We start from the raw sequence: 26,305 nt of genomic DNA, 5'->3' as shown, positions 1-26,305 counted from the left end.
AGTTCCAGATAATACTGACGCTGCTGGCCCAGGGACCACACTTTGAGAACCAGATTTCTGCACTGGCTTTGAACCTGGTTGCACGCCGGAATCTCCTGGAAGGTTTTAAAAAAAAAATGTCTAAGGCTCATGTCCAGATCCCACCCCCAGAAAATCTGATTTAATTGGTCAGTAGTGTGACCCAAGCAATGGGATTTTTCTAAAGCTCTCCAGACAAGTTTGTTGTGCACCCAGGGTTGAGAACAGTTGTTTTAGATGGCAAATTCCTCCAGGATAAGGACAGTTTTTTATTCCAATGTACATATTTCAGTTATTGTTCCTAATTAGCAAAGAGCTTAGTCTATGACTCATGGTAGATCCTTAAAAAATTATTTATGGGTGGATAGGTGGATAGATTAATGGGTGGAAAGGTAGAGGATGGATGGATGGATGATGGATGAGTGGATGGAAGATGGGTGGTTGGGTAGAGGATGGATGTGTGGGTAGGTAGAGGATGGATGGGTGAATGGATGGATGGATAGGTGGATGGATGGATGTATAGATGGATGGATGGATGGATGGATGGATGTGTGGATGGATAGATGTGTGGATGGATGGATGGATGGATGGATGGATGGATGGATGGATGGATAGGTGGATGGATGGATGGGTGGATGGGTGGATGGATGGATCGGTGGATGGATAGATGTGTGGATGGATAGATGGCTAGATGGATGGGTGGATGGGTGAATGGATGGATGGATGGATGGATGGATGGATGGATGGATGGATAGGTGGGTGGATGGATGTGTGGATGGATAGACGTGTAGATGGATGGGTGGATGGATGGATGGATGGATGGATGGATGGATGGATGGACAGATGTGTGGATGGATGGATGGGTGGATGGGTGGATGGATGGATCGGTGGATGGATAGATGTGTGGATGGATAGATGGCTAGATGGATGGGTGGATGGGTGGATGGATGGATGGATGGATGGATGGATGGATGGATGGATAGGTGGGTGGATGGATGTGTGGATGGATAGATGTGTGGATGGATGGGTGGATGGATGGATGGATGGATGGATGGATGGATGGATGGATAGATGTGTGGATGGATGGGTGGATGGATAGATGTGTGGATGTGTGGATGGATAGATGGCTAGATGGATGGATGGGTGGATGGATGGATGGATGGATATGTGGATGGATGGATAGGTGGATGGATGGATGGGTGGATGAACACAGGATGGTCTTGAGGAATCACAAATAACTTTAGGCTGATGATTAGCTTTGAATCCTTAGTAAAATCTCCTTATTTCTGTATCTGTCAAATAGAGATAATAACTTCCTCTTTGAGTTGTTATGGACGCTGATAGAGAGAAGACTCATGCAGTCCTTAGCACAGTGCCTGGCTTATAGGAACCACTTGAGAAATATTAGCCATCATTCATTGCTATTCAAGGGAAAATTGGATTTGAATTGTATCCTGTCTTCTGGAAGGAGAGGAAAAAATGTTGCGGAACTAAGAAAGCAAAGCTGAATAGAGAACACTTTTTCATTTAAAATGCAGATACATTTTGCAGAAGTCAAGGCTGTATTCTCGTTGTTTCCTCTGAGAGGTGAGACCGCGCCCAGGGGACAAGCTGGGCTGTCCGCTCTCAGACCTCCTACATCTCTTCTGTCCTGGGCACAATAGGGTCTGATTTCAAGTTCCCATCTCACGAGTTCCTGCCTGGAGCTGGCAGATTTCGATTCATCTCCTCCCCCCAGCCAGGCTGAGCTGCCCAGACCTTTGCCAGAGTCCTCACCTGGCGAGAGGCGGATCCGCTGTGCCTGTCCCACCCTTCCGCCTTTCCCAGCTGGCTTCCTGGGGGCCTTAGCACCCCGAATGACCTCTACCTGCATGGAACAGAAATCACACTCTGGGGACGCCGCTGTATTGGGAAGGAAATTGCCAACCCTCTCCTTATGAAAAAGGGCACCGACTATTATTAATTATCAAATGCCTTCCCTGGATAAAGAGCTCTCACCCCTGGCCGTGTCTCCTGGACTTCACACATTCTCCAGCCATTCTCTCCTGTATGTTGGTAACACCTCTCTTGTGGCTTGCTTACTGATTTTTCTTTAAAACTGCTCCCTTTCCGTAAATTCACGTTAAGAAGATGATGTAACACCAGCTCCAGAAATGGAAAGTTACGCCTTTGCCGGTCTTGCTGTGATTCTCATACGCATTAAAATAAGTTGGTGATGATTTACATAGAAGAGCGTGTGTTCACATCTCCCCTAAAACCCTCGCGCTCTGGGATTTACAGGCCTTGTTTCTTTCAGTCCTCAGGAACACCCCTATGAGGGACAAATGACTTGTTCGCTGTCACATAGCCACTCAGTGAGAGTCAGATTTGGGGTGAGCGCTTCCGGACTGCTGATACAGTGCTCTGTCCCGCTGTGGTTGTCCCTGGCCTGAGAGCACCTTAAACCACCCACCCAAGGGAGATGAGCTGATTCAGTTTGGAGACTTGTACCTTTTGTAGCAAAGACCTGCCTCAAGAATTGTCTCATCTTATGGGGATCACTTAGAAGTGGCCCCTGGGGTCCAATTAGGCAACATAATAGTGGCTGCTGCTTGCAGAATCATTAGCTTTTTAATCCTCCCAGTGAGAGTTAAAAAAAAAAAAAAGTGTGAACATTCAAATTGGGCTCCCGGATTCAAGTGGCTTAAGCAAGGGCCCCAGAGAATGGAAAGCTAAGAATAGCTCCTGGCGTGGAGCGGTTCCTACTTGGCAGGTGCCTGCCTGTTGCAGTCCTGGCAGGCACCTGGTTATGAGGTATTGCCCCATCTTGTGGATGTGAAAACCGAGGCTTAGAGAAAGGCAGTGACAGGCACAAGGTCACACAGTTATCCTGCTGCAGCGTCAGGATTTGTGTTTGGGTCTGACCCCTTTAAGCCCATGTGCTTTTTGGGGGGAAGAACATTAAGCTGACATGTTACAGACATTTGGGTTGTAGATCTGGCCCACGGTAGGTGCATGAATGCACAAAAATGAAAGAACAGAGTGTGAATGTCTCCGCACGAGTTCCTTCACATGATCCTAGTCACACAGAAGTGTGCATTCACACACACAGACCTAGCTTTGGTTGCCTTGATTGGATCTTATGTCCTGATCCTTTCCATTATCTCCCGGCCCCGTAGGCATTTGAGTTTGTGACTTCTCGAGTGGAGATTTATGGTTACCAACCCGGAACGGGGATACTTTTTAATAATTTGCAGTTCTTGCTTAGCCAGTAGTCCCAAACCCTCACCAGTCAGAAGTGTGGTTTCCCGGGCTGCATGTCAGCACCACCCGGCAGCTTTCGTGCCCTGCCGGCCTGGAGTCTGCGTTCCCACAAGAGCCCCAGGCGAGTCCCGTGGGGGTTAAGTGTCCAGGCGCACTGCCCTATACCAACCACTTTCTTCCTTCTCAACTTGTTATAATTGCAATTAAGTACTTACTTGGGCAATTCCTTACTTGCCATCCATCTTCCCCACTAAACAGGACGTTCCTGACTGCTTCAGTTCACTGTTAGAACCCAGTTCCTAGCACACGCCTGGTGCATGGTGGGCCGTGGAATAAGTGAATGGATGAATGAGTTGAGTGAGTGAGTGAGTGAGTGAGTGAGCTCATTCCAGAGGTTTTGGCCATCTGTTTAGTTAATCCTTCTCCCTCTAGCCATAGGAAGCTGGGGAGGAAGAGGAAGCTTAGAGTTTTAAATTCAGAAGGAAACGGAGGAGGCTGTCTGTTGCTCCCCACTTGAGAGCCAGCTGTCCCGTTTTATGTACCAGCCACCTCTTCTGGGACCCATGGTGAGGCTTGGAGATGGGCTACACCGGGTCAGGTCATTACAGCTGCTTTCACCTCTGGCAACGTGGATGTAAGGCTCCCTCAGTGAGTCCTCCGTGGACCTCAACCCCATGCGTCATGGCAAGTTCAGTGGCCCTAACAAGGTTGAGAACAGGAGGCTGTGGTCAGTGGAAGGCCATGTCCATCTACCAGGCTCCAGATCCCACCAGTAGGAGAGTAAGGTGCTGCTGCTTCTGAATGTGGTGTTTTCACCACCCTGAAGACGCTGGGGACTCACTGGGTGTGGGGTCTGAGGGTCACCTGCCCCTTGTGCTGATGGCGCCGTGTTGTTGTTTTTTCATTGTTTTTTGAATGTTTATTCATTTTCGAAAGAGACAGAGCACAAGCAGGGGAGGGGCAGAGAGAGAGGGACACACAGAATCGGAAGCAGACTCAGAGCCTGACATGGGGCTCGAACCCATGAACCGCAAGATCGCGACCTGAGCCGAAGTCGGGCACTTAACCAACTGAGCCACGCAGGGACCCCTTTTTTAATGTTTTCTAATGTTTACGTATTTTTGAAAGAGAGCGAGAGACAGAGCACGAGCAGGGGAGGGGCAGAGAGAGAGGGAGACACAGAATCCGAAGCAGGCTCCAGGCTCCGAGCCATCAGCCCAGAGCCCGACGCGGGGCTCGAACCCATGAACCGCGAGATTGCGACCTGAGCTGAAGTCGGACGCTTCACCGACTGGGCCACCCAGGCAGCCCTTGATGGCCCCATGTGTTTGTGTTGGGCTCACCATGCGCAGTGTGACCTCCTCCCAGATTGCCAGTTTGCTTGTACTCCTGCTGGCCCCTCTGCCAGACTCTGTGACACTCCGGCCTCACGCGGGGACTCGTGACCACAGTCCACCCCCTCGCTATCCCTCCGGCAAGCTGTGGCACCACGGTCATGCTGCTGTGCAGAGCATCGTTGCCTTCAGGCAGTGACACTGCGGGGCTATGGGCAGGGTTGTTTCTGGGCTGCATGGAAAGCTCGGTGGCCCGGCCTCCCGTATCTCCACCCTCCGTGCCTCTGTCGCTCTCTGACTGCCATCGGGGAAAGCTGTCAAATACGATGGCATTCAGAAAGTGGTAACGCGAGCAGCCAGGAGATCACCGAAAGACGTCCCGGGCTACCCCGAGGACCCAGTTGTCCCCTGTGACTTGAATGATGATGGTCACTCCGTCTTCCACCTGGGGGCTGGCATCCCGTACAGGACCAGCCTGCCAGGCCCACTTACCAGTGTGCAGGTGATATGTGCATACATACGTGCACACAGGCCTCCTGGTCCTTGTGACCTCTGAGGACATCAGCCTTGGACCACAGCAAGAATGCCAGAGGGACAGAGAAGCTCTCTGCTCCCGGCCAGGCCCTGACCCACCTCTGCGTCCAAGGCACTGAACTTCACCGTCCTTGACCCGGTCCCACCCAGGCCCCCTGAAGAAGGGAAGGAGCCTAAGAGCCCCGCCTCGTCACGTCCCATCAGGATTCCCAACGAGGTGTATACCATCCCTACCTGGGAAAAAAGGCAGAAGGGAGCAGGGCAGGGAGGGAGATCATTCCCCATGTAATGTCCTCATTTCCCAGGTTTTCATTCCCCCAAGTGTCCTGGATGAAAAGTTAAATGTGATGCCCGCCCCAAAAGATAAAAGCCTGTGTTTCTCAAAAGTCACGCAGTCTGCAGCAGGAAGATCTCTTGTACTGAATGCCCGTGCCTCGCTTGCACAGTCTTCCCGGGGGTTGCTGGGGCGGGAAAGGGAGAGTCTTGTAGGTTTGCAAAGCAGGGGAGGGAGACCTGCCCGCGTGGGGAAGGCAGGTTACTCAACAATTCAGAGCAGAGGAAGCTGGAGCGAAGCAAATATGCAAATCACGGCACGGAGGTTGGGGCAGAAAGATGCTTCAAATTTACAGAACGCCAGGTTAATCCGAGCCCATAGGAATGTTTGTTTCCATAAGACGCGATTTTTATGAATATTTACATACTTATTTAAGAAATCATATTCGAAATGTTTAATTCAATAACTTATGTATTACTAAACGCACTCAAAACATGGGCTTTTACCGCTAATGAGAACTGTGTCTGCTTCGGAATGAGACTGTTCATCCTCTAGTCCTGGGGGAGGGCGGGGACGGGATGCTGGAGGTCCTGTTCGGGGCAGCGAACCCCAACCAGGGAAATAAATGAGCATTGAGTGAGCACCTACTGGGTGCCAGGGGCTTTCCTTGGCATTAGACCACAGCTGTTCCGGACACACAGTGAGAAATATATTTTTGCACTCCTCTTCCTCACACACGCACGCGTGCACACGCCTCACACAGCACGTTCTCACGTCTGTAACTACAGCAAAAGTCTCATCCAACCCCTTCTTCCCGCGAGCCATCCAGGCTGGTACTGTCCATTCGGTTTTACCGTTTAGCTTGAGCCGGACTCTCCGAACGGACTTCGGGACTCGCCCACCCTTGATCCGGGGGTTTGGGACTCCGGCAGGACTTAACTCTGCCGGGGACGCAGTTCAGGAAACAGGCTTGGGGTTCCCAAGGCGCTTGGGTTCAAGTCCCGGCTCCGGTGCCCATGGGCCATGCGGCTTGAGTGGGGCCCTTAGCCTTCCCCAGTTTCTTCATGTGTACCGTGGGGACGGTGACTTCGCCCACCTTGTAGCACCGTTGTGAGGTCTAAGAGAGGGCACGCAGGTGAGTAGTGACCTCCTAGGTGCGTGGTTGTAGCTGGTGTGGTGACGAAGCCGTCGCGGGCTGCAGCGCCCTGGTAGCGAAGAAAAACCCCGGAGCCAGACAGCCTGAGCTCAGAGCACACATCCACCCCTGATGACCCCTGTGGCCTCGGGTGAGTTAGTTAAACTGTCTGTGCCTCCAGCTCTTCGCCTGCGACACGGGGGTATGAATAGAACACTCCTCGTGGGGTGATCCCGAGGATTAACAATAACGCATCGGAGTAACACGCTTAGAGCTTGGCGGGTAACAAGCACGGGGTAAATGACGGACCTCATCAGCATCATCCTCTTGTGTCTTCGTCTTCACGCATCCTTGTGAGATCAGTTTCCCCCCATTTCACAGCTGGGAACACTGAGGTCCAGAGACTCTGGGCAGGCTTCTCCCAGGTCTCGTTGATACCAAGTAGTAGAGTTAGAATTGCAAGTTCTGAGCCTCCAGTCTGGGGCTGAGAGAGGCTCAGAGTTCCGGGGACCTGAGAGCATGTCTCAGGAGGCACAGGGACGCTCCAGCCGCGTACCCCAGTACGTAGGCACTGCCCTACACACCGGGGAGTGTGAGTGGGGAGGTTGGTGTGATCAGTAGGCACGCAATCTAGTATTGGCCTGGGCGTCACGGTGAGGACGTTGAGTTTTCCTGTTAGAGATGACATAACGTGGTCCCCAGTGGACTGTCCACGTGTAAAATTGGCTTCTTGAAAATATCTCTCTTCAGCTGAATTCCGTCACCTTTTCGTCACCTCTTGCCTTATTGTCTCCCACTGATGGCTGGATGCTGCGTGCCGAGGGGCACCGTTGAATCAGGAGCTCATGCCCCTTCTGTCTTCCTGCTGCACACTCTACCTGGAGCCTAGGAGATGCGTCAGCGTGTGGCTTCCCCTAAGTGCTGGGGCCAGCCCCACCTGAACCCCATGGGCTGAAACTGGGTGGTGGGGGGGAGAGGAAGAACGTCAAGATGATGTCATCAGGAGAAGGGAAATGGATGTTGGCCAATCAAAGCCAACTGGTATCTGCCATTCATGGGTTCTCGGGGCTGTGCCGTTGAGGCAGGGAACGGGGTAGTTCTCCATCCAGGAGTGGAAATGGCAGCAGCCTGGGAGTCAGGAAACCTGGTCCAGGTCCCAGTTTGTGCTGCTGTCTAGTTATGGGGCCTAGCTCAAGCGTGTTCTTTGTGTCCCTTTGGCCTCGGTGTCCCCATCCGCGCACTGGGTAAGGGGGAGGGTTCTACCCCGATGTTTCAAGATGTTATAGACTCTTTACGTGTGGTCCTTCAGTTAGTATCCGGAGATGAAACTCGCCCAGAGAGGGGTTTTGAGGAGGAAACGCTAAAACGTTGTGCCTCGAATGAGCTTTTGTGGTTGAGCAAGTCCCTAGCAGCAATTCTCCAAGGTTCTTGCCACTCAGGTGAGCAGCTAAAGTCACAGCTTTAGTGGATCATCACTCCGACAGCTAAAGCCTTTCCAATTTTTCTTTTCCCTCCAGGCGTCACCGCATCGGCCCCTCCGAGCGTGTCTCCGCTCTTCGCAAGGTGAGCACCCTTGCCCGCCTCCTCTGCCTCCCTACCTTTCCCCTCCTTGCGGGGCTGAGGCTCTGGGGCCTGAATCCCCAGAGAGGAATCCCAGCACCAGCACTAACCAGCTGAGCCACCCGGAGCACATGACTCCACCCCCCAGGCCTCGGTCTCCCCATCTGGAAAAGGGGGAGACCGTCACGACGCCCGCCCCCTTGAAATGAGTTAGAACATGTTAAAAGGCCTTAGAATGAAGCCTGGAGCCGAGTGTCGAGTGTTGGCTCTTACTTCCTCCCTTCTTCTCTTTGTTCTTTTTGTCCGTCCTTCCTTTCCTTTCCCTCCCCTTCCTCCTTCCTTTCTTCTCCCTCCTTTTCACTCTCCCTCCTCTACTCTGTCCCTGCCTTCCCTCCCTTTCCTGCTGTCCCTGCCCCCCTCTTGACTTCCCTCCTCTGCCCGGCGAGTGGAGGAGACAGGCCAGAAAAGCAGAGACCCCCTCAGGTGGACGGGCAGCATCAGTGTTGCACGAGAGGTGTGCGAAGGGCAGAGCGAGCTCCCTGATGGCCACGGCTTCCGGAGAGCCCTCGGTGGTCAAGGTGCTCTCGGCCTAGAGGGTCAGCTCCCCCATATGCCGACACGCACCTCCCTTGACAACACTGGAGAAGCCGTTTGGAAGGAACACACTTTCTCAGCCGTCCACTCCTCTTTCTCTAGGTTTTCACCGTAGCCCCAGATTAATCTGCAAGGGAGAAAGCGGTTCTGATGGGAAGCCAGAGTTGATCGCCTGGAATTTCCACCTTCTAGATCGAAGGACAGGTGTAACTTGGGAGCAGGTTCAGATAAGGTTCTATGCTCAGCCCTGAGTCCCGACTGTCGGGACTCATGCTCAGGCGCGACAGACAGAGAGAATGTTGGCAGCTGAGACGCCCTCCAGGACTGGTTCTGGCGTCTCCAAGTCCAGTGAGTTCCTCACGCACTTTGGAACGAGTTCCCCAACCCTTTATCAGCGTAGAAGTCAAAAGGAAAGGAAGGCAGGAGAACATCTTTTTGTAATTCCATAAACCTTTGTACCCATCTCACACCTGCTGTGAGGCTTCTTACATAGAAGGAATTCGGGAAAGGAAGAGATTTTAACTAACGTGATGTAACCAGGGGTACCTGAGTGGCTCAGTCAGTTAAGAATCCGAGTTCGGTTCAGGTCATGAGCTCACGGTTCATGAGTTCGAGCCCCGCGTTGGGCCCTGTGCGGACAGCTCACAGCTCAGAGCCTGGAGCCTGCTTCAGATTCTGTCTCTGTCTCTCTGCCCCTTCCCTTCTTGCTCTCTCTCTCTCTCTTTCTCTCTAGTAACATTTCAAAAAAAAAAATTTTTTTTAAATAAATAAAATGATGTAACCAAAATGGAATCCAGTCCAGAGTTGGGGATCTCATTAACATCTACTGGCAAGCAGGCTGGTTAGAGCAGGTAGGTACAGGATGTCGGGTGCAGGAGGCCCTAGTGTCCCCGTGTGTGAGCTGAAGAAAGAGACTGGCCCAGTGAAGTGGTTAAGGGTGCAGCCTCTGGAACCGGGTTCAAAGGCTGCATCAGCTGTGCAATCCTCGTATGTTAGTTCTCTCTCTGCCTCTGTTTCTTATCTGTAGGATAAGGATCGTAACTACCTCCAGGGTCGTTGTAGTTGTATGAGGTTTAAATGAGCCAGTGTACATAAAGGAATTAGGAAGGTGCCTGGCACATAACGGGCACAAGGATTTTTAGCTGTTTTTATCACTAAAGGAGGTAGACCCGGTGGGGGCTGTTATAGACAGAGTGTGGTGGTTCAAGATGTGGCCATTACTCAAATTGGTTGGTAAAGCCACACAGGAGTGCAGACCTAGGCTTTGTAGGTGTTGGGGGTGGGAGGGGAGGAGGGGAGACGGGAAAAGAGAAGCCTCCTGGTTTGAAACTATTGGCAATGAATTCAGATTAAAAACATAAATAACTGCACGAGCCAAAGAAATTATACTCAGGGATCCATGGACTGTGCATGGCCCCTGGGCCACCATCTTGTCCCCTTCTGCTAGAATAACCACCCCCCCGCCTTGATGTGACTTATCACTGCCTGCAGGGCTGGGCCAATCTCAGTCTCTAAGTGAGAAGAGATGCAGTTTTGTGGTTGTAATTGTGAACCCTGGAGTCAGATTCCCGAGTTGAAATTCTAGATCCCCCACTTTCTAGCTGTGACCTCAGGTCTCGGGGCTTTGGTTTCCTCTTCTTGAAAATGGGAGTTGCAAGAACCCCCCCCCCCACCCCAGAGAGTTGATGTGAGCACCTGATGAGATATAATGCACGTTATCGGGCCTGTGTGACACATGTCGAGCCTGTGGTAAGAGCACAGTGATTGGGAGGCACTCATTCGTTATATTACAGATGTCCTAGTAAGTGGCCCTTTAAATCCCAGGCCTTCATGGAACCTGTTCCTCACCATGGAGTGCAGAATCCACTTGTGTTCTTGGGCTGCATGTAACGGAATATGGACTCCAGCTGATGTTAGCCCAAAAGGACCTATCCAGAAAATCTGGAGCAGCTCCCTGTGAGAATAGAATAATCAGGCCTTAAGAAACACCAAGAGGGGCGCCTGGGTGGCACAGTCGGTTGAGCGTCCGACTTCAGCCAGGTCACGATCTCGCGGTCCGTGAGTTCGAGCCCCGCGTCGGGCTCTGGGCTGATGGCTCAGAGCCTGGAGCCTGTTTCCGATTCTGTGTCTCCCTCTCTCTCTCTGCCCCTCCCCCGTTCATGCTCTGTCTCTCTCTGTCCCAAAAATAAATAAAAACGTTGAAAAAAAAATTAAAAAAAAAAAAAAAAGAAAGAAAAAAGAAACACCAAGAAAAGGACAGCTTCTGGGATCCAAGCAATAGGAAGGAACGAAAAGTCAGGCTCCTCAGAGTGTAGCTGCTGGAATGAACTATTCAGCCCAAGATTTAAATTCCCAGGACAGGATCTGATTGGGTGAATTCCGTCACGAGCCCACCCCTTGGCTAAGAGCAGGGCATCTTGATTGACAGCCCTGTCCCAGCTGCAGTCAACTGAGATGGTGTCTAAGTTAGGACAGAGAGGATAGGACAGATAGGCTGTGCTGCAGTAGTCAGTGGCGTGGACCCAGTGACTTCACACAACAAAGGCTTGTTTCTTACTCAAAGTTCCGTGCGGATTCGGTGAAACTCTCCGGGGCATCTCTCCTCTACACGCTGACTCAGGATCCAGGAGATATCCGTACCGTAGCTCTGACGTCTCAACCCTGACACTTGCTGCCAACAGAGGAGAGAGGGCAGGCAGGAGGGTCGCAGGGGATGGTTTTATTGGCCAGACCTGGGCATGGCTCATACATTCTACGGGGCAGAATCCAGTCGCGTGGCCGACTCTGACTGCAAGGCAGGCAGGAAATAAAACCTTCCTGGTGCCCAGGAAGAGGAAAATGAAATGGGATTTGATGAACACCTAAGTTGTCTCTGCCCTGGAAGGAGTTAAATACCCAAAGGAAAACGGTAGCGGTGATGGTAGTCTGGCTTCGGGGATGTAATCTTCTCTTTTTCCACGCAGATCTTGTCCACGTGTCCTGCACAGCCAGCCTCCCACGGCCATGGCAGCCTACGGCCAGACACAGTACAGTGCAGGGGTCCAGCCAGCTGCCCCTTATACCACTTACCCACCTCCGGCACAAGCCTATGGAATCCCTTCTTACAGTGAGTACCAGACCAAGCCCTCGCTTTCCCCCTGGGGTCCCCAACGTTGTGGTCTTTCTCCTGTCCTGCTGCCTCCGTTAAACGCAAAATGATAAATGCAGCCGGCCTCGTTTTGGAATGGGAATAGAGGGAACGGACAGACACATTTAAATATGGTGCTAGCTTGACAGATTCTATCAAGGCCTCTTTTGCTTGCAAGAGTAAGAAACTTAACCCAAGCCAGGTTAGGAAAAATGGAAATGTAATGACTCTCATACGGCGAAATCTAGAGATAGAGCTAACTTCAAGTACGGCCGGACCCGGGTGCTCAGGGGAGGTCAGGTGTACCACAGCTCGCTCCAGATTCGGATGTTTTCCTCTGCGTTGGCTTTAATCCCACACGGGTTTTTCCCATGTGGCAGCAAAATGGTGCCCGTCCCTCCGGGTTGGCATCCTTTTAGCTCAGCACCGCCAGTGGAAAGAGAGCCCATCTTTCCCCGCGGCCCCACCGGGATCCCTAGCAGCCCTCGTTGGCCCAAATTGGGTCACGTGACAATGCTTCAAGCTAGTCAAGAAGGTGAACCTGAGAGAGATGAGGAGGCTGAAGTGTGTGGATTGTATCTGAGGGAGAGATGGTTCTCGCGAAGGAAAGTAAGCGGATGCCGGGAAGGCAAAAAAACAGACCTACAGACCGTGACTGTCAGAACCTTATTGCTACAAACCAAAGAGTCCGTGAACCTGGCCCAGCAACCACTGCTCACCTGCCCCCATCTGTACGGGTCAGGGTTCTCCAGAGAGGCAGAACCAATGGGAGGGAGATATCTATATCTGTATCTATATCTATATATTGAGACAGAGAGAGAGAGAGAGAGAGAGAGAGGATAGGAACTGGCTCCCCCAATTATGGAGGCTGGGAAGTTACAAGATCTGAGGTTGGCAAGCTGGAGACCCAAGAGAGCCCATGGTGTCATTCCAATTTGAGTCCAAAGGCCAGAGAAAAGGAGGGGTAATGGTATAAATTCTGGTCTAAAAGTAGGCGGGCCCAAGACCCAAGAAGGGCTGACTTTTCAGCTCCAGTCTGAAGACAGGAAAAGACTGATGTGCCAGGTCAAACACTCAGATAGAAGGAGTCACCTCTTACTTAGTTAGCCTTTTTGTTCTATTCAGGTCTTCACTTGATTAGGTGAGGCCCACCCACATTAGGGAGGGCAATCTGCTTATTCAGTCTACAGATTCAAATGTTAGTCTCCTTCAGAGACACTCTCACATAGACATACCCAAGATAATGTTTAACCAACTGTCTGGGCAACTTGTGGCCCAGTGAGGGTGACACATAAAATTAACTATCACACTGCCTATGGCTTATATTCATGCTAGTCCTTCCCCTCTTAACTGATGTATCAACCCAAATCTCTTTTGGTAGCAAATGACAAAAGTCCAGTGCTAATTAGCTTAAGGAAATAAGGGTGTTGACTGCAAACCATAGCTGAACGATCTTAGGGTATGAGCTTCAGGCAGGGCTAAATCCAGGTACTCAAGTGATGATAGGAAGAATCAGTCTCTCTGCTTTCCTTTGGAAGGTTAACCTTCATTCTGAGACTTTCCCACTGTGGTGTCAAAGAGAGCCCTAGCAGTTCCAAGCTGTACCTCCCCCCAAAAGAGAGCTTCTCTCGTCCAGGACTTCCTGTACCATCCCAGGGATTCCTCTGACTGGACTCCCAGTCACTGGGGCAGAGACACTGGGGCAGAGAAGATAGAATGCTCTGGATGGCCACATTTGGCCACATATCCACCCATGGAACCACGAGTCAGGTCAAGCTCATCCAAGAGAACCGAACTGAATGTAGGGCAAGGTAGTCCCCGGAGGAGGAAGGGACAGGTAGAAACCACAGACGCCTAGTGGAAAGGTAGTCAGGAGACCTGGCTTCTGGGCCCAGCTGCCTCTGACCTTCCCAGGCCTCGGTTTCGTCATCTGTTAAATGAATGTATCATCTCATCTTCCCAACTCGATGGTGTGGCTCGAGTGCAGAGACTGAGTCTTTCCTTTTTTTCCCTTCCTTTTCTCCCTCTCTACTTCTGCTCTGTTCTTGTGTTCATTCATTCATTAATTCTTTCACTCAGCATTGGGTCGTGTGCTAGGCACACAGAGGCCAACAAAGCAGAATGGGCCCTCTGTGGAGCTTACAGTCTGCAACAGAGGCTGAAAAGTAAAGGCCAGTGGGTAATGTGGGTATCTCTTTTAACCTATAAAACATGCTTAACATTTAAAAAATTGCTACGTTTAGGAGCACCTAGGTGGCTCAGTTGGTGAAGTGTCTAACTTGATTTCAGCTCAGGTCATGATCTCATGCTCGTGAGATTGAGCCCCATGTCTGGATCTGTGCCAAATGTACCTTGCTTGGGGTTCTCTCTCCCTCTCTCTCTCTCTACCCGTCCCCCACGCACATGCACATTCTCCCACGCACATGCGTGCATGCTCTCTCTCCCTCAAAAGTAAATAAACATTAAAAAAAATAAACATTTACAAAAAATAAATTAATTTCCAATTTTAAAATGCGAAGTGCTCATGTAAAAATTTATATTTCTGGGGTGCCTGGGTGGCTCAGTCGGTTAAGCATCTGACTTCGGCTCAGGTCATGATCTCACAGCTTGGGAGTTCGAGATACACATCGGGCTGTGTGCTGATAGCTTAGAGCCTGAAGCCTGCTTCGAACTCTGTGTCTCCCTCTCTTTCTGCCCCTCCCCTGCTCGTGCTTTGTCTCTCTCTCTCTCTCTTTCAAGAATAAACTTTAAAACAATTTTTTTAATTTAAAGATTCTCTCCACCTCTACCCCTGTGCCCCCCTCACACTTGTTCTCTAAAATTAAAAAAATATATATATATTTCTAATGTCTTTCAAAAGAGAGAGAGAGAGGGAGAGAGATGATCCGGCAGCACTGAACCCACATTCTTTTTTGTGTCAGGAATAGGTGACTCTGAGTAAGGCTGTGCCCGTTAGCCTAAATTTGTCATGCTCCCCACCCAGCCCACGTGGCTCTCTTGAATTATCTGCCTGTCCCCCAAAGACGTTTGAGTTTGCACCTCCTGGCCTAAAGGGAGAAAAACATTTTAAGATTTACAAATCTTCGCGTTTCGAACTGTGCTCTGTGATACGAGGAAGAGAAGTCGGTCGTGAGGGAGAACGGGAGGAAGGCTTCATCTAGGCTCCAGCTTCGGGGAGGCCTTTTAGACAAAGAGCTGGTTCAGCATCCTAAGAACTGAGGCAGCCTCCAGGCAGGGGGGCCGCCCGTCGGAAGTCAGAAGGCCCCGAGATGGGAGGAATTTGGAGAGTCCCAGGAGCCCAATAGCCACAGCACAGTGAGGGATGAGGTGGGTGAGGCGGGCAGAGCCCGCGAGGCCTGGGAAGGATTCGGGGTTTTATTCCGAGCGAAACGGGAACTTGTTGGCAGGTTTATAAGCAGAGGGCTAAACGCTACAGTCTGGGTTTTTTTCCAAGATCGCGTCGGCCGCCGTGGGGAGCTTGGATTGGAGGGAAGGAAGAAGGCAGCAGGCAGGCTGGTCAGAGACTGAGGAGGAGTGCGGGGTGACGGTGGTGGCCCGGGGCAGGGCAGTGCATCGACTGAATAGACAGGGGGTGATTCTAGGGGTAGGAGTGGTGGGTCCTGTTGGGGCAACAGGCCAGGCGTTGGGAATAGTCACCGTCGCTGAGCTGCCGTCGCCTCAGTCCTCAATGTTCTGTGTCCTTGGGGGTAAAGAACCAGCTCAGGGTCCCCCAGCTGGTCGGTGGCATTAGACCCAAAGTAGCCTGGCCCTGGAGTCCAGTCTCTTCATCCCTGAGCTCTAGTGCCTGTGACGGTCCTCGGCCCACAGGCGTGGGCATTGTTTCCAACCCTCTGTCCCTCCTGTGCCAGAAGGCTTGTGATATACTCCCGCCTAAGCTACCCCACCTGGCTGACAGCCAGGGAAACCGAAGCCGTATTATTTTTCGGCATAAAAGAGAAAACCGGCCCTGTGTCCAGACACAACGTGGCAGGTTGTACAAGCATATGTCCTGGGCTCACCCCCCCCACCCCCCCACCCCCCGCCACACGCTGGTCCTGACACACTGGACAAGCCCCTTCAGTTTCCTCCTTCGCGCAGCGGGGGCGCTGCTCGTCTCCTCGCCATTACTGTGAAGGTAGACGAGGCTGTCTGTGTCAGAGGTCGGCCACCGTTGTCTGCAAAGGTCCAGATGGTCCTTCTGGCTCTGCGGACCCTAGAGTCCCTGTCGCAGCCATTCAGCTCCGCCACCGTAGTGTGAAGGCAGCCGGACGATATGGAAACTAACAGGTGTCTCCGTGTTCCAATAAAGCTTTATTTACACAGACAGGAAGTAGGCCAGACTTGGTCCACAGGCCGTGATTGGCCAACCCCTGATCTCTGCGAAGGGATCAGCTCACAGGGCTGGCCCAAGGGACATACTCAACCAAGACAGCAGGGTCTTGCCAGGCTGCCACACACACCTGGAATGTTCATGTCACTGAACAGTGACAGGTAGGATGAAAAGCCATTTTCCTTCACCTGTGCCTGTGCCTGAGCAAGCAGTGTTTGCTCATTGTCTGGACAAACCTTGTTGAATCTTGTTAGGAAGCTTTCTCAGTGCTCCTTGGCAAACAGCATTATTTACTTTTGTGCAAATAGCTTCAAGGAAGTGACACATTTGAGCAAGCTAGAGGGAAGAAGGTGAGCGGTATTGAATAGGTTTTTCCTCGATTTGTTGCGCAACATTTAAGACATCGGTAAAAGCATGAAGACGAACCCTACAGATACCACGAGCCGGAATCCAACGTAAGAAATAAAAAAGCATGAAAGGTCATCTCCCTTTCTTCTCAGAGACACCCACATGCCTGGAGTTGCTGTTTGTCATCCCTCTGCATTTCTTTATGTAGACTAGGGGGTCAGCAAAGTTTTTCTGGGAAGAGCCTGATAGTAAATATTTTCAGCTTTGCAGGCCCTACAGTCTTTCACAGTCACGCAGCTCTTCCATTATAATGCCGAAGAAGCCATCCTCCATAAACGAATGGATGTGTCTGTGTTCCCATAAAACTTCCATTTGCAAAAAACAGGCATCAAGTCCCATTTGGCCCATGGGCCTATGTAGAGTATTGTTTTGCGTGTTTTACAACTTTATATACGTTGTTTCTTTTAGTCTCTATTCTTTTGACACTTGCTTTTTCTACCCACCCTTATGTCTTACGAAATTTATCCCTGTTTGTGCCTGTGGCTATAGTTCATTCATTTTCACTCTGTGTAATATTCCATATTCCATTATTTGGTTGTGCCACAACTCATGTGTCTATTTTTGTATTTTTTTGAGGGGGGAGGGGCAGAGGGGAAGGGGAGGGAGAGAGAGAGGGAGACAGAGATTGAGAGAGAATCTTCGCAGGCTCCACACCCAGCACGGAGCCTGACGCAGGGCTCGATCTCACAACCACGAGATCATGACCTGAGCCAAAATCGAGTCAGACACTTCACCAACTGAGCCACCCAGGGGTCCGTCATTTATCTCTTATACCCCAAACTTAATCACTTAAAACAACACTGGTAAACTATTTCTGGTGCTTCTGTGGATTGGCTGGGTAGACTCTCTCCTGGTCTCCCTGGGGTCTCTCATGAAGCTGCACTTGGCTGGCAGGTCGGCTGGCATGGCTCCCTCCACCTGCCCTTTAATCCTGTGCTTGCTCACAGCGTGCTGGTGTCAGGTTTCCAGGAGGGCAGAGTTGGGGCGCAAGAGTGGCTCAATCAGTTAAGCATCCCTCTCTTGATTTAGGCTCAGGTCATGATCTCAGGGTTTGTGAGATCAAGCCCCACATTGGGCTCATGCTGACTGCACGGAACCTGCTTGGGATTCTCTCTCCCTCTCTCTCCCTCTCTCTCTCTCTCTCTCTCTGCCTCTCCTCCACTCGTGCTCTCTCTCTCTCTCAAAATAAATGGACTTTAAAAAAAAAAAAAGAGGAGGGCAGAGGTAGGAGCTTCAAAGGCACTTGACAGCTAGTCTCCAGAACTCCCATCACTCAGCCACTTCTATCAGTGGAAACAAGTTACAAGGCCAGTGGAGACTCTAGAAGTACAAAAATGGACTCTGCCTCTTGACAAGAGAACCTGGTCGTGTTTTCCAGTCTACCCTAGAATATCTCAGACTCTTAAAGAAGCAGAAGTCTTCCCCAACAGGAAGTGAACGTGTTGGCATCTGATGGTGGGTGACATGGGGAATTCAGGAACCAGGAGAAAGAACTCAGTACTCTGAGCATATAATAGACTCCCCATGTCTGTCTTCTAGAACCCTTTGATATCTTGTGTGTTGCTCAGAACAGTGGACCATCCTCCGTGCTGGGGAGGGCTTCCTGGGGGTAGAAAGCAGGGACGCTTCTCTTTTCCTATGCTCCTCCATGTTTTGGAAGCATTGTCTTCATTCGCGAGACCGAATGGGTGAAAAAGAAGGAACTGCCATTACAAAACTGGAGCCAGAACTAGAAATATCCTTTAGGGGCGCCTGGGTGGCGCAGTCGGTTAAGCGTCCAACTTCAGCCAGGTCACGATCTCGCGGTCCGTGAGTTCGAGCCCCGCGTCGGGCTCTGGGCTGATGGCTCGGAGCCTGGAGCCTGTTTCCGATTCTGTGTCTCCCTCTCTCTCTGCCCCTTCCCCGTTCATGCTCTGTCTCTCTCTGTCCCAAAAATAAATAAGCGTTGAAAAAAAAAAATTAAAAAAAAAAAAAGAAATATCCTTTAAAGAGATATAAAAAGGGACGCCAGGGTGGCTCAGTCAGTTAAGGGTCCGACTCTTGGTTTCAGCTGAGGTCATGATCTCACAGTTCATGAGATCGAGCCCCGCGTTGGGCTATGCACAGACAGCACAGATTCCCTCTCTTGGGATTCTCTCTCTCTCTGTCTGCCCCGTCCCCTGCTTATGCTCTCTCTCTCTCGCTCGCTCTGTCTCAAAAATAAGTAAATAAGCTTAAAAAAGGTAAAGAGATGTAAACATAAACAGCGTGGAGATACTGTTTCACACCTGTTAGGTAGACAGAGATAAGCAGAGTTTATTACATTTTCAATAAAAATACAATCTGTGGGCTCCTGATGGTGGATCAAGCCGCTAGCCTCAGTACAGTCCCTTCTCCAGCCAGCTGCTCATGGAATCGGTGCCTGTGCTCTGGGGAAGCATGTCAGACTGTGGCTGAAGCAAACGACACATTTGTAACTGTGGCCTTTGGAGAAGCAGGTTCCTCCCACAAGAAGAGTGGAGAGTGTGTTTTAGGATTAAGTGGCATGGGCATCTTTACAGAGGAAGGATGGTTCATTTAACACTCACCCCAAATCTTGATGGACATTAACCACACATGACCCTACTCTGTAGAGTAGGGGTTGAAAACTCACTACCCTCAGAGCCAGGCAGGAAGCATGAGGCATATACAAAACATGGGTCCCTCTTGTTTTAAAAAAATTTTTTTATGTTTTTATTTATTTTTGAGACAGAGAGAGACAGAGCATGAGCAGGGGAGGGGCAGAGAGAGAGGGAGACACAGAATCCGAAGCGGGCTCCAGGCTCGGAGCTGTTGCACAGAGCCCAATGCGGGGCTCGAACCCACCAACTGCGAGATCATGACCTGAGCCGAAGTCAGATGCTTAACCAACTGAGCCACCCAGGCGCCCCAATATGGGTCCCTCTTGACCTGCCTTTCCCTTTCCTACTTTTTTTTTTTTCAACGTTTTTTTTATTTTTGGGACAGAGAGAGACAGAGCATGAACGGGGAAGGGGCAGAGAGAGAGGGAGACACAGAATCGGAAACAGGCTCCAGGCTCCGAGCCATCAGCCCAGAGCCTGACGCGGGGCTCGAACTCACGGACCGCGAGTTCGTGACCTGGCTGAAGTCGGATGCTTAACCGACTGCGCCACCCAGGCGCCCCTCCCTTTCCTACTTTTGATAGGGTCCTAGCATGTGAAAAAAAAAGAGTAGAACTGCAATGAAAAGACAGCACTTAAAGCGGACATTTATGTTTCCGGGACAGTGCAGTATCTACAGTGACCCCAGGGAACCTATGGGGATAGGCTGTGTCATCACATGGGAATGCAGGCATGGTGTTGCTAGACCATCTCGCTGTTCAAATGAAGCCATAAGTCCAGATTATTTGGTGAAATCTCCTGGTTTTTCAACAAAAGCAACTAATTTCAGATTTTCCTTAAAAATATGCAGGCCAAGCAAAATACGTTTATGGGCTAACTGTGCCTCACAGGCCACCGGTTTGCAGCTCCTGATTTGGAAACTGATAAAATTGTGTGCTCTCTTGGTTCAGACGCTCTTCTGCAGGTGACAAGGAAGCATCCTAATCATGTGTCCCCGGTGCCTCTTTTTCCTCCTTCCAAGGTATCAAGACAGAAGACAGCTTGAACCATTCCCCCAGCCAGAGTGGATTCCTCAGCTACGGCTCCAGCTTCAGCACCCCACCCACTGGACAGAGCCCGTACACCTACCAGATGCACGGTCAGTGTGGCGCTGCGGCCCCTTCCTGTCCACCTCCAAGGCACTGCCTGACTTAGGTGTCCCGTCATTCATTCGTTTGCTTGCCAGATTTATTGAGCGCCTACTATGTGCCAGAATCTATCTCCAGGAGTTAGAGCGGTGGACAGAAGAGAACAGATATGAGATCTGCCCTTACGGCAATTGCATGGCAGGAGGGAGAGATTGACAGTAAACAAGGCAACAAATAAACCAGCTAATTTTGGAAGAAGTTGAGTGCCGTGAAGCAAATAGACATGGAGTTTGGGTAGAGAGTGATGAGCAATTTAAGGGTCAGGAATGGTGAGATATACAACTGTAGACGGGGTCATCAGGGCAGACTCTGAAGAGATGACATGGGGCAGAGACACAAAGAGGTAGGAGGCCTCAGCCATGTACAGGCCTGGAGGAAGAGCATTCCAGGTCGCGGGAACAGCCAGTGCGAAAGCGGTACGCAGGGCAATGTCTTGATGTGTTTGAGGCACAGAAGAGAGTCCAGCAAGGCTGGAGCAGGATTCAAAGGGTGTGGGATGAGAGAGTGTTGGAGAGAAAACAGAGCCAAATTATGTAAGGTCCTGAGGGCTGTGGGTAGGAGTTGGCTTCGGTAAGTGTGACGGGACAGGCAAGTCCATTGTAGACTCAGACATGCCAGGTGGGCTAGTAAAGAAGCTGGTATTCCAGGCAGGAGGTTCAGGGGCTCTGCATCACCCTACGGTGGCCTTAGAAAGGGCGGAAGACTCCAGTGTGTAACTTCACCCCACATACCCTAAGTAACTGGATTCCTGGATTCTTCTGTGCCCACTCTCTGACCTTCCTAGGGCCCCTTCTCTTCTTAGAGTCCCTTGGGAGCATATTGGGGCTGAAGCATGGAGTAGAGGGGCTAGTGGCAGTCATGTGGGGGATCCGCATCCTGGTATTTTTTTCCTTCATGAAATCTGGTAAAAATGACCGTCAAGGATTTGAAAAATAATATGCAAGAGTAAAGGAGTAATGGGAAGTCTGTGGGCTAATGAGTGATTATACTTTTCTTTAAAAGAAAAAAAAAACTATTCGCAAGTGTTGTCACTTTGTCTTGTAAATGTATAATTAAAGAAACAATAAAAATGCATATCAAGGGCAGCCTTTCAGAGAAAAACCTGGCGAAGGGACAGCAAATGATCTTGGGGGGTGGTGGGGGAGAAAGGGGCTGATGAGCATCAATGCCCAGCCCTTAGAAAAGCTCCCATGTAAAGGTCTGTATCAGAGCTTGTTGGTGACACCATCAGCCAACACCAAACACTTGCCACGTACCACACGATGTTGTTTGGATCGTCTTATACAACCTTCATGGCAAAGTGTTGGTGCTGGTATTATTCCCATTTTCTAGATGAGGCAGTTGAGGCATGGAGGGAATGATCGGTTTGCCCAACATCAAGGCAAGGAGTTTATATTTTACTGCAAGTGCAGTAAACAGAATGTGTCGAATCTCTTAGGGGTCTGGCAGAATCCCATCCCCCAGGCTGACCCCCAAGCCCTTGCTCTTCTCTGCTTCTGCTTTCGCCTCTGGCCCCCCACGGTAGCCTTCTGAGTCTCACTGAAGGGTGCAAGCTCCTGGGACCCATCTTCAAGTGGGAAGTGAAATTATGGCAACAGTCCTGATAATAAAGGCTTCTGAAGACGCTGAACTTGAACTTGCATTTGGGTCACTCTCAAGCCAGTGTTTACTAGCTCTGCGAGTAGAGATGAGACCTACTGCCTCAGGACTTCTAAGGCCATGAAGGTTGAACCACAAACACAGTCCACCCTCCCCCATTCTGACATCCTTCCCCACCCCCGCAGAAAATAAGTGGACGGAGTGGCTCTCCATCCATCATTCTTTCACTGTGTTTTATTGAGTACGAGTTCTATGCCTGGCACCCTTTTAGGCACTAGAGACATGGCCAGCAACAGTGACAGTCCCGCAGAGAGAAGGCAAAGAATCAATTAACGAATAAACAGATTATTAACAGACTTTGACAGAGCTTGTGAAGGACAGAGACAGGGCAGTGTGATGGGCAGTGATGAGGGGCGTAGCGGTTGGCATAACCCAGATGGTTAGGGAGACCCGAGTAATGGAAAGGTGCAAGCCACATGAGCAGCTGGAGGTTCTCCCAAAGGAGAAGCATGAGTCTGGGGGCAGTGAGTAAAGGGGATGAGATTGGAATGCAAAGAGGGGACCCACCTCCGCCCCAAGCCAGGACATATAGAATATGTCATCTCTTCTCTGGTCCTTATGGCAGGCCCATGAGGAGGGCATTATCATGCCTGCTTTACACATGGTGAAAGCAAGGCCCAGAGAGGGGAAGTGATTTACTCAATATCACACAGCCAATAAGTATTCAGAGCTGGCATTCAGACTCGGATTTCTAGAATTCCAGAGCCTGTGCTGTTTCCTCCAAGTGCCATTTCCTGGACTCTTTCAGGATTCCTTTATTCTTTTTTTTTTTTTAATTTTTTTTTCAATGTTTATTTTTGGGACAGAAAGAGACAGAGCATGAACGGGGAAGGGGCAGAGAGAGAGGGAGACACAGAATCGGAAACAGGCTCCAGGCTCTGAGCCATCAGCCCAGAGCCTGACGCGGGGCTCGAACTCACGGACCGCGAGATCGTGACCTGGCTGAAGTCGGACGCTTAACCGACTGCGCCACCCAGGCGCCCCTCTTTCAGGATTCCAAATAGCATCCTAAGCTATGTGTATACCATACGCCATTCCCCTTAATCCTCCCAATAGCCCTGTGACCTACGGTCTATCATTATCCCCATCTTACAGATGGAGAAGCTGAGGCACACATTGGTAAAGTAACTTGCCCAAGGTCACATGGCTATGGCGGTGGGATCTGAAGCCAGGCCGTTTCACTGCAGAGCCCAGGCATGCAACCCCCATACCATCCTGCCCTCCCCACTCTTGTAGAACCCTCTAGAAGACAATTCTCCATGGATGAGCACTTGCCTAAACCCTGCCTCGCCACCTCAATCCCCACCAGCCCTTCAGGAGTCGAAAAACATCTGCTCTGTTCCCACCCAACCATGGGAATAATCCAGGTTATTTTCTTACCGTCCTTGCGGCCCAGATGCCAGAAGGGCTGTGACAGCAGCTGGACTTTGTCCCAATTAACTGCCTTCAGTCTCATGCTAATGGCCATAAACTGCTCTTGAAACAGCCCAGGCATTCTGCAAGCCTGACATATTCCTCCGTAAGTATTTTTTTCAAACACAAACACACAGAACGCTCACACACCATGCCCATGTGCTTCCTATTAACTTTTTTTTTTTCAAGTTGTTCCAGAGGAGAAATAAACTCTGAAACTACTCCGTGTGCGTTTCAGAATGGAAGACGTCAGTTCAGCTTAGCTTTTCAGATGAGGAAGGGAATGGAGAAAGGGTCTGAAAACACTCAGAGTGAAATTGGTCCGTGTGGAGAATCTGGGATGAGTCTTTTTCCCCTCTAGGAATTAAAATCACAATTTCGTCAAAGCAGAAAGAACCCAAGCAGGGACCAACCACCCCTTCGCTTTGCAGATGAGTAAACTGAGGCACTGCCACAGAATGGCTTGTGTGGGGTCACAGAGCAAGCATTAGATAAGCCCGATGCCTCCCTCTGGGTCCTCTACCTACTCTCATAAACTTCCAGAAACCTCAGCGGGGTCATCACCCCTCAAGGCTCTGGTCTGAGATCTGTATCTGTTTGGATAACACTGCCCCTCCACCAAATGTATAATAAACATAAGAGAGAAAAGTTCACAGCACTCGTCAGCCTTCGCTTGTTGTTTATTTTCTTTTTTTAAGTTTACCCAAGAGTTTTTATAACTGAAATGTGTTTCTCATGGCTTTGATTTTTGTTGTTGTGTTTCTTTTTGCTTCCCCTGCTGAAACACTGCTACTCACAGAAACGGCTCCAAAGATTAAAAAGAAAACATCTTGAGCGTGTATTATAAGAACTTGCTGGTGCCGTGGAGGGACTGAGAGCCCCAGACCACACACCCCATGATTTGAATGAGGCACTTGACTTCCTGTGCCTCGGTTTCCTCACCTGGGAACTGGCATCCTAGCAAGGGAGAGGACCTCAAGGGGCTCTCGGGGGGACGAAATGGAATGATTCCTGGGCACGTCAGATGAGGTCCGTAAAGGCTGGGTGCTCTTTTTCTCATTCCTGCTGTTTGTTTTGTAACATAGGTGTTAACATCGGTAACCCTGAAGTCAGGCGAAGTGAACTTTGCAGTGTTCCAGCATGTGGCACTGAGCCAGCGTTCTTCCCCTCTAACATTGGGTAGTGATAATACTGATGCATGGCGTACTATGATAATTAAATGAGCTGAACTGTGTGTGTGTGTGTGTGTGTGTGTGTGTGTGTGTGTGTGAAGTATTTAGAGCAGCGCCTGGCACAAACTAAGTGCTCTACCAATGTTAGCTGTTGTTACCGTTGACCCCTTGAACAGTAGGGATTTGAACTGCGCGGGTGGGTCCGCTTACGTGCAAATTTTTTTTCAATAAATCCAGCAGAGTCCTGTGAATATATTACCTGTTCCGTATGATTTTCTTAACCATATTTTCTTTTCTTAGCTTACTTTATTGTGAGAACACAGTATGTAGTATATAGGACACACAAAGTACGTGTTAATTGACTGTTATTGGTGAGGCAGCATAGACTATGAGCAGTGAAGTTCTCTTTTTATCGTTTTTATTTTATTTTTGTCCATCATGACGAGTGTATTCTGTGGGAGTTAAGTTCAAAAGTTATACAGGGAATTTCAACTGCGAGGGTTCCAGAGACAACCGAATTGCTATCTTAACTTCAGGTCTGACGGTCTGCGTTCTTCCCAAGTTCACCTGTGTTTCCTGAATTCTCAGTTTTATTAAGGAGTCCTGGTAGAAGAAAAGAGGAATACTAATTTGAGACTGTTGAGTCTTCATAAACTCTATCAGCATAAACTCCCCTTCTGGTAAAAATCTGCCTTATACGGGGACTTGAAAATAGTCAGATCTCTTCAGTTCCTTCTGTATTCCTTCTGTATTCACCAAAGACCAGGGAACGTTAATACTGAAGCTCAGAACCCAACATGAGCCATTCAGGAACATGGAAGCATATGATTCGGGGATGAGGGGGAGAATTAAAAGCCTAGCAGAAGGGTCTGGAAGCCAGTGATCTCAGCCAGAGACTTCAGGGACCGGTTTGTGTTGGACTTGTGAAACCTAGCAGTTCCTGGCACCAGAAAGCTGTGTGACTTTGGACAAGCCATTGAACTCTCAAGATCTGTATCTCACAGCTCTGGTGCTCACAGATGCTCACTGAAAAGAGAGAGAGGTTGGAAAAGTTCATGGTCAGCTGCATCAAATACATTTGGTAAATAGTGTGCAGCACAAAATTAAGTAGATGTCTTTGCTGCAGGACTTCTCAGACCCTTTGCAGCCCGATGCACCTTGTGGCTCGTCAGGAGTGGAATTCAGTAGCCAGTCTTTCTGGGTAGATCTGGATAGGGACCTTCTCACAAAAGACTGCTCTGTTCTCAGTGGGAAGTCCTGGGCGTGATGGGCCTTAGAACCCTTTCTGGTAAAATTGTGTGATTCTCCAATTAAAAAAAAAAAAAAATGATGAACATGAATGTGTTCTTCTTTTCTGTATTTTATTTTTGCTGAGATATAATTCACACAGTGCTTTCTTAATTCCACATTTTCATTACACCTTTTTTTTAATGTTTATTTGTTTTTGAGAGAGAGAGAGTGAGCAGGGGAGGGGCAGAGAGAGAGAGAGGGAGACACGGAATCCGAAGCAGGCTCCAGGCTCTGAGATGTCAGCACAGAACCTGATGCAGGGCTCGAACTCACGAATTGTGAGACCGTGACCTGAGCCAAAGTTGGACGCTTAGCCAACTGAGCCACTCAGGCACCCCTCGTTACACCTTTCTTAGGGTTCCTGGACCCAGTTCCAACAGGGGAGTCCCCCCGCCCGACAACACCAAGCAATTCTTGGACACCAGCA

General features: G+C 50.1%; 1 protein-coding gene across 2 annotated transcripts in view; it reads left to right on the top strand.

The window, feature by feature from the left end:
* The window catches only part of EYA2 (EYA transcriptional coactivator and phosphatase 2), a 266,192-nt gene that overhangs the window by 89,772 nt on the left and 150,115 nt on the right, over window positions 1–26,305 (top strand). The window contains exons 3-5 of one of the 2 annotated variants that reach the window (XM_043553792.1): window positions 8,056–8,101; window positions 11,656–11,798; window positions 20,179–20,295. In XM_043553792.1, coding sequence (XP_043409727.1) covers window positions 8,056–8,101; window positions 11,656–11,798; window positions 20,179–20,295 — 306 coding nt within the window. The remainder of the gene's footprint in view (window positions 1–8,055; window positions 8,102–11,655; window positions 11,799–20,178; window positions 20,296–26,305) is intronic. The other variant, XM_043553793.1, reaches the window with a different exon arrangement.

This window comes from Prionailurus bengalensis, chromosome A3, assembly GCF_016509475.1.
Source record: "Prionailurus bengalensis isolate Pbe53 chromosome A3, Fcat_Pben_1.1_paternal_pri, whole genome shotgun sequence".
Lineage (NCBI taxonomy): Eukaryota > Metazoa > Chordata > Mammalia > Carnivora > Felidae > Prionailurus > Prionailurus bengalensis.
The sequence above is the reverse complement of the archived record's forward strand: the minus strand, read 5'-3'. Positions and strand labels throughout refer to the sequence as shown.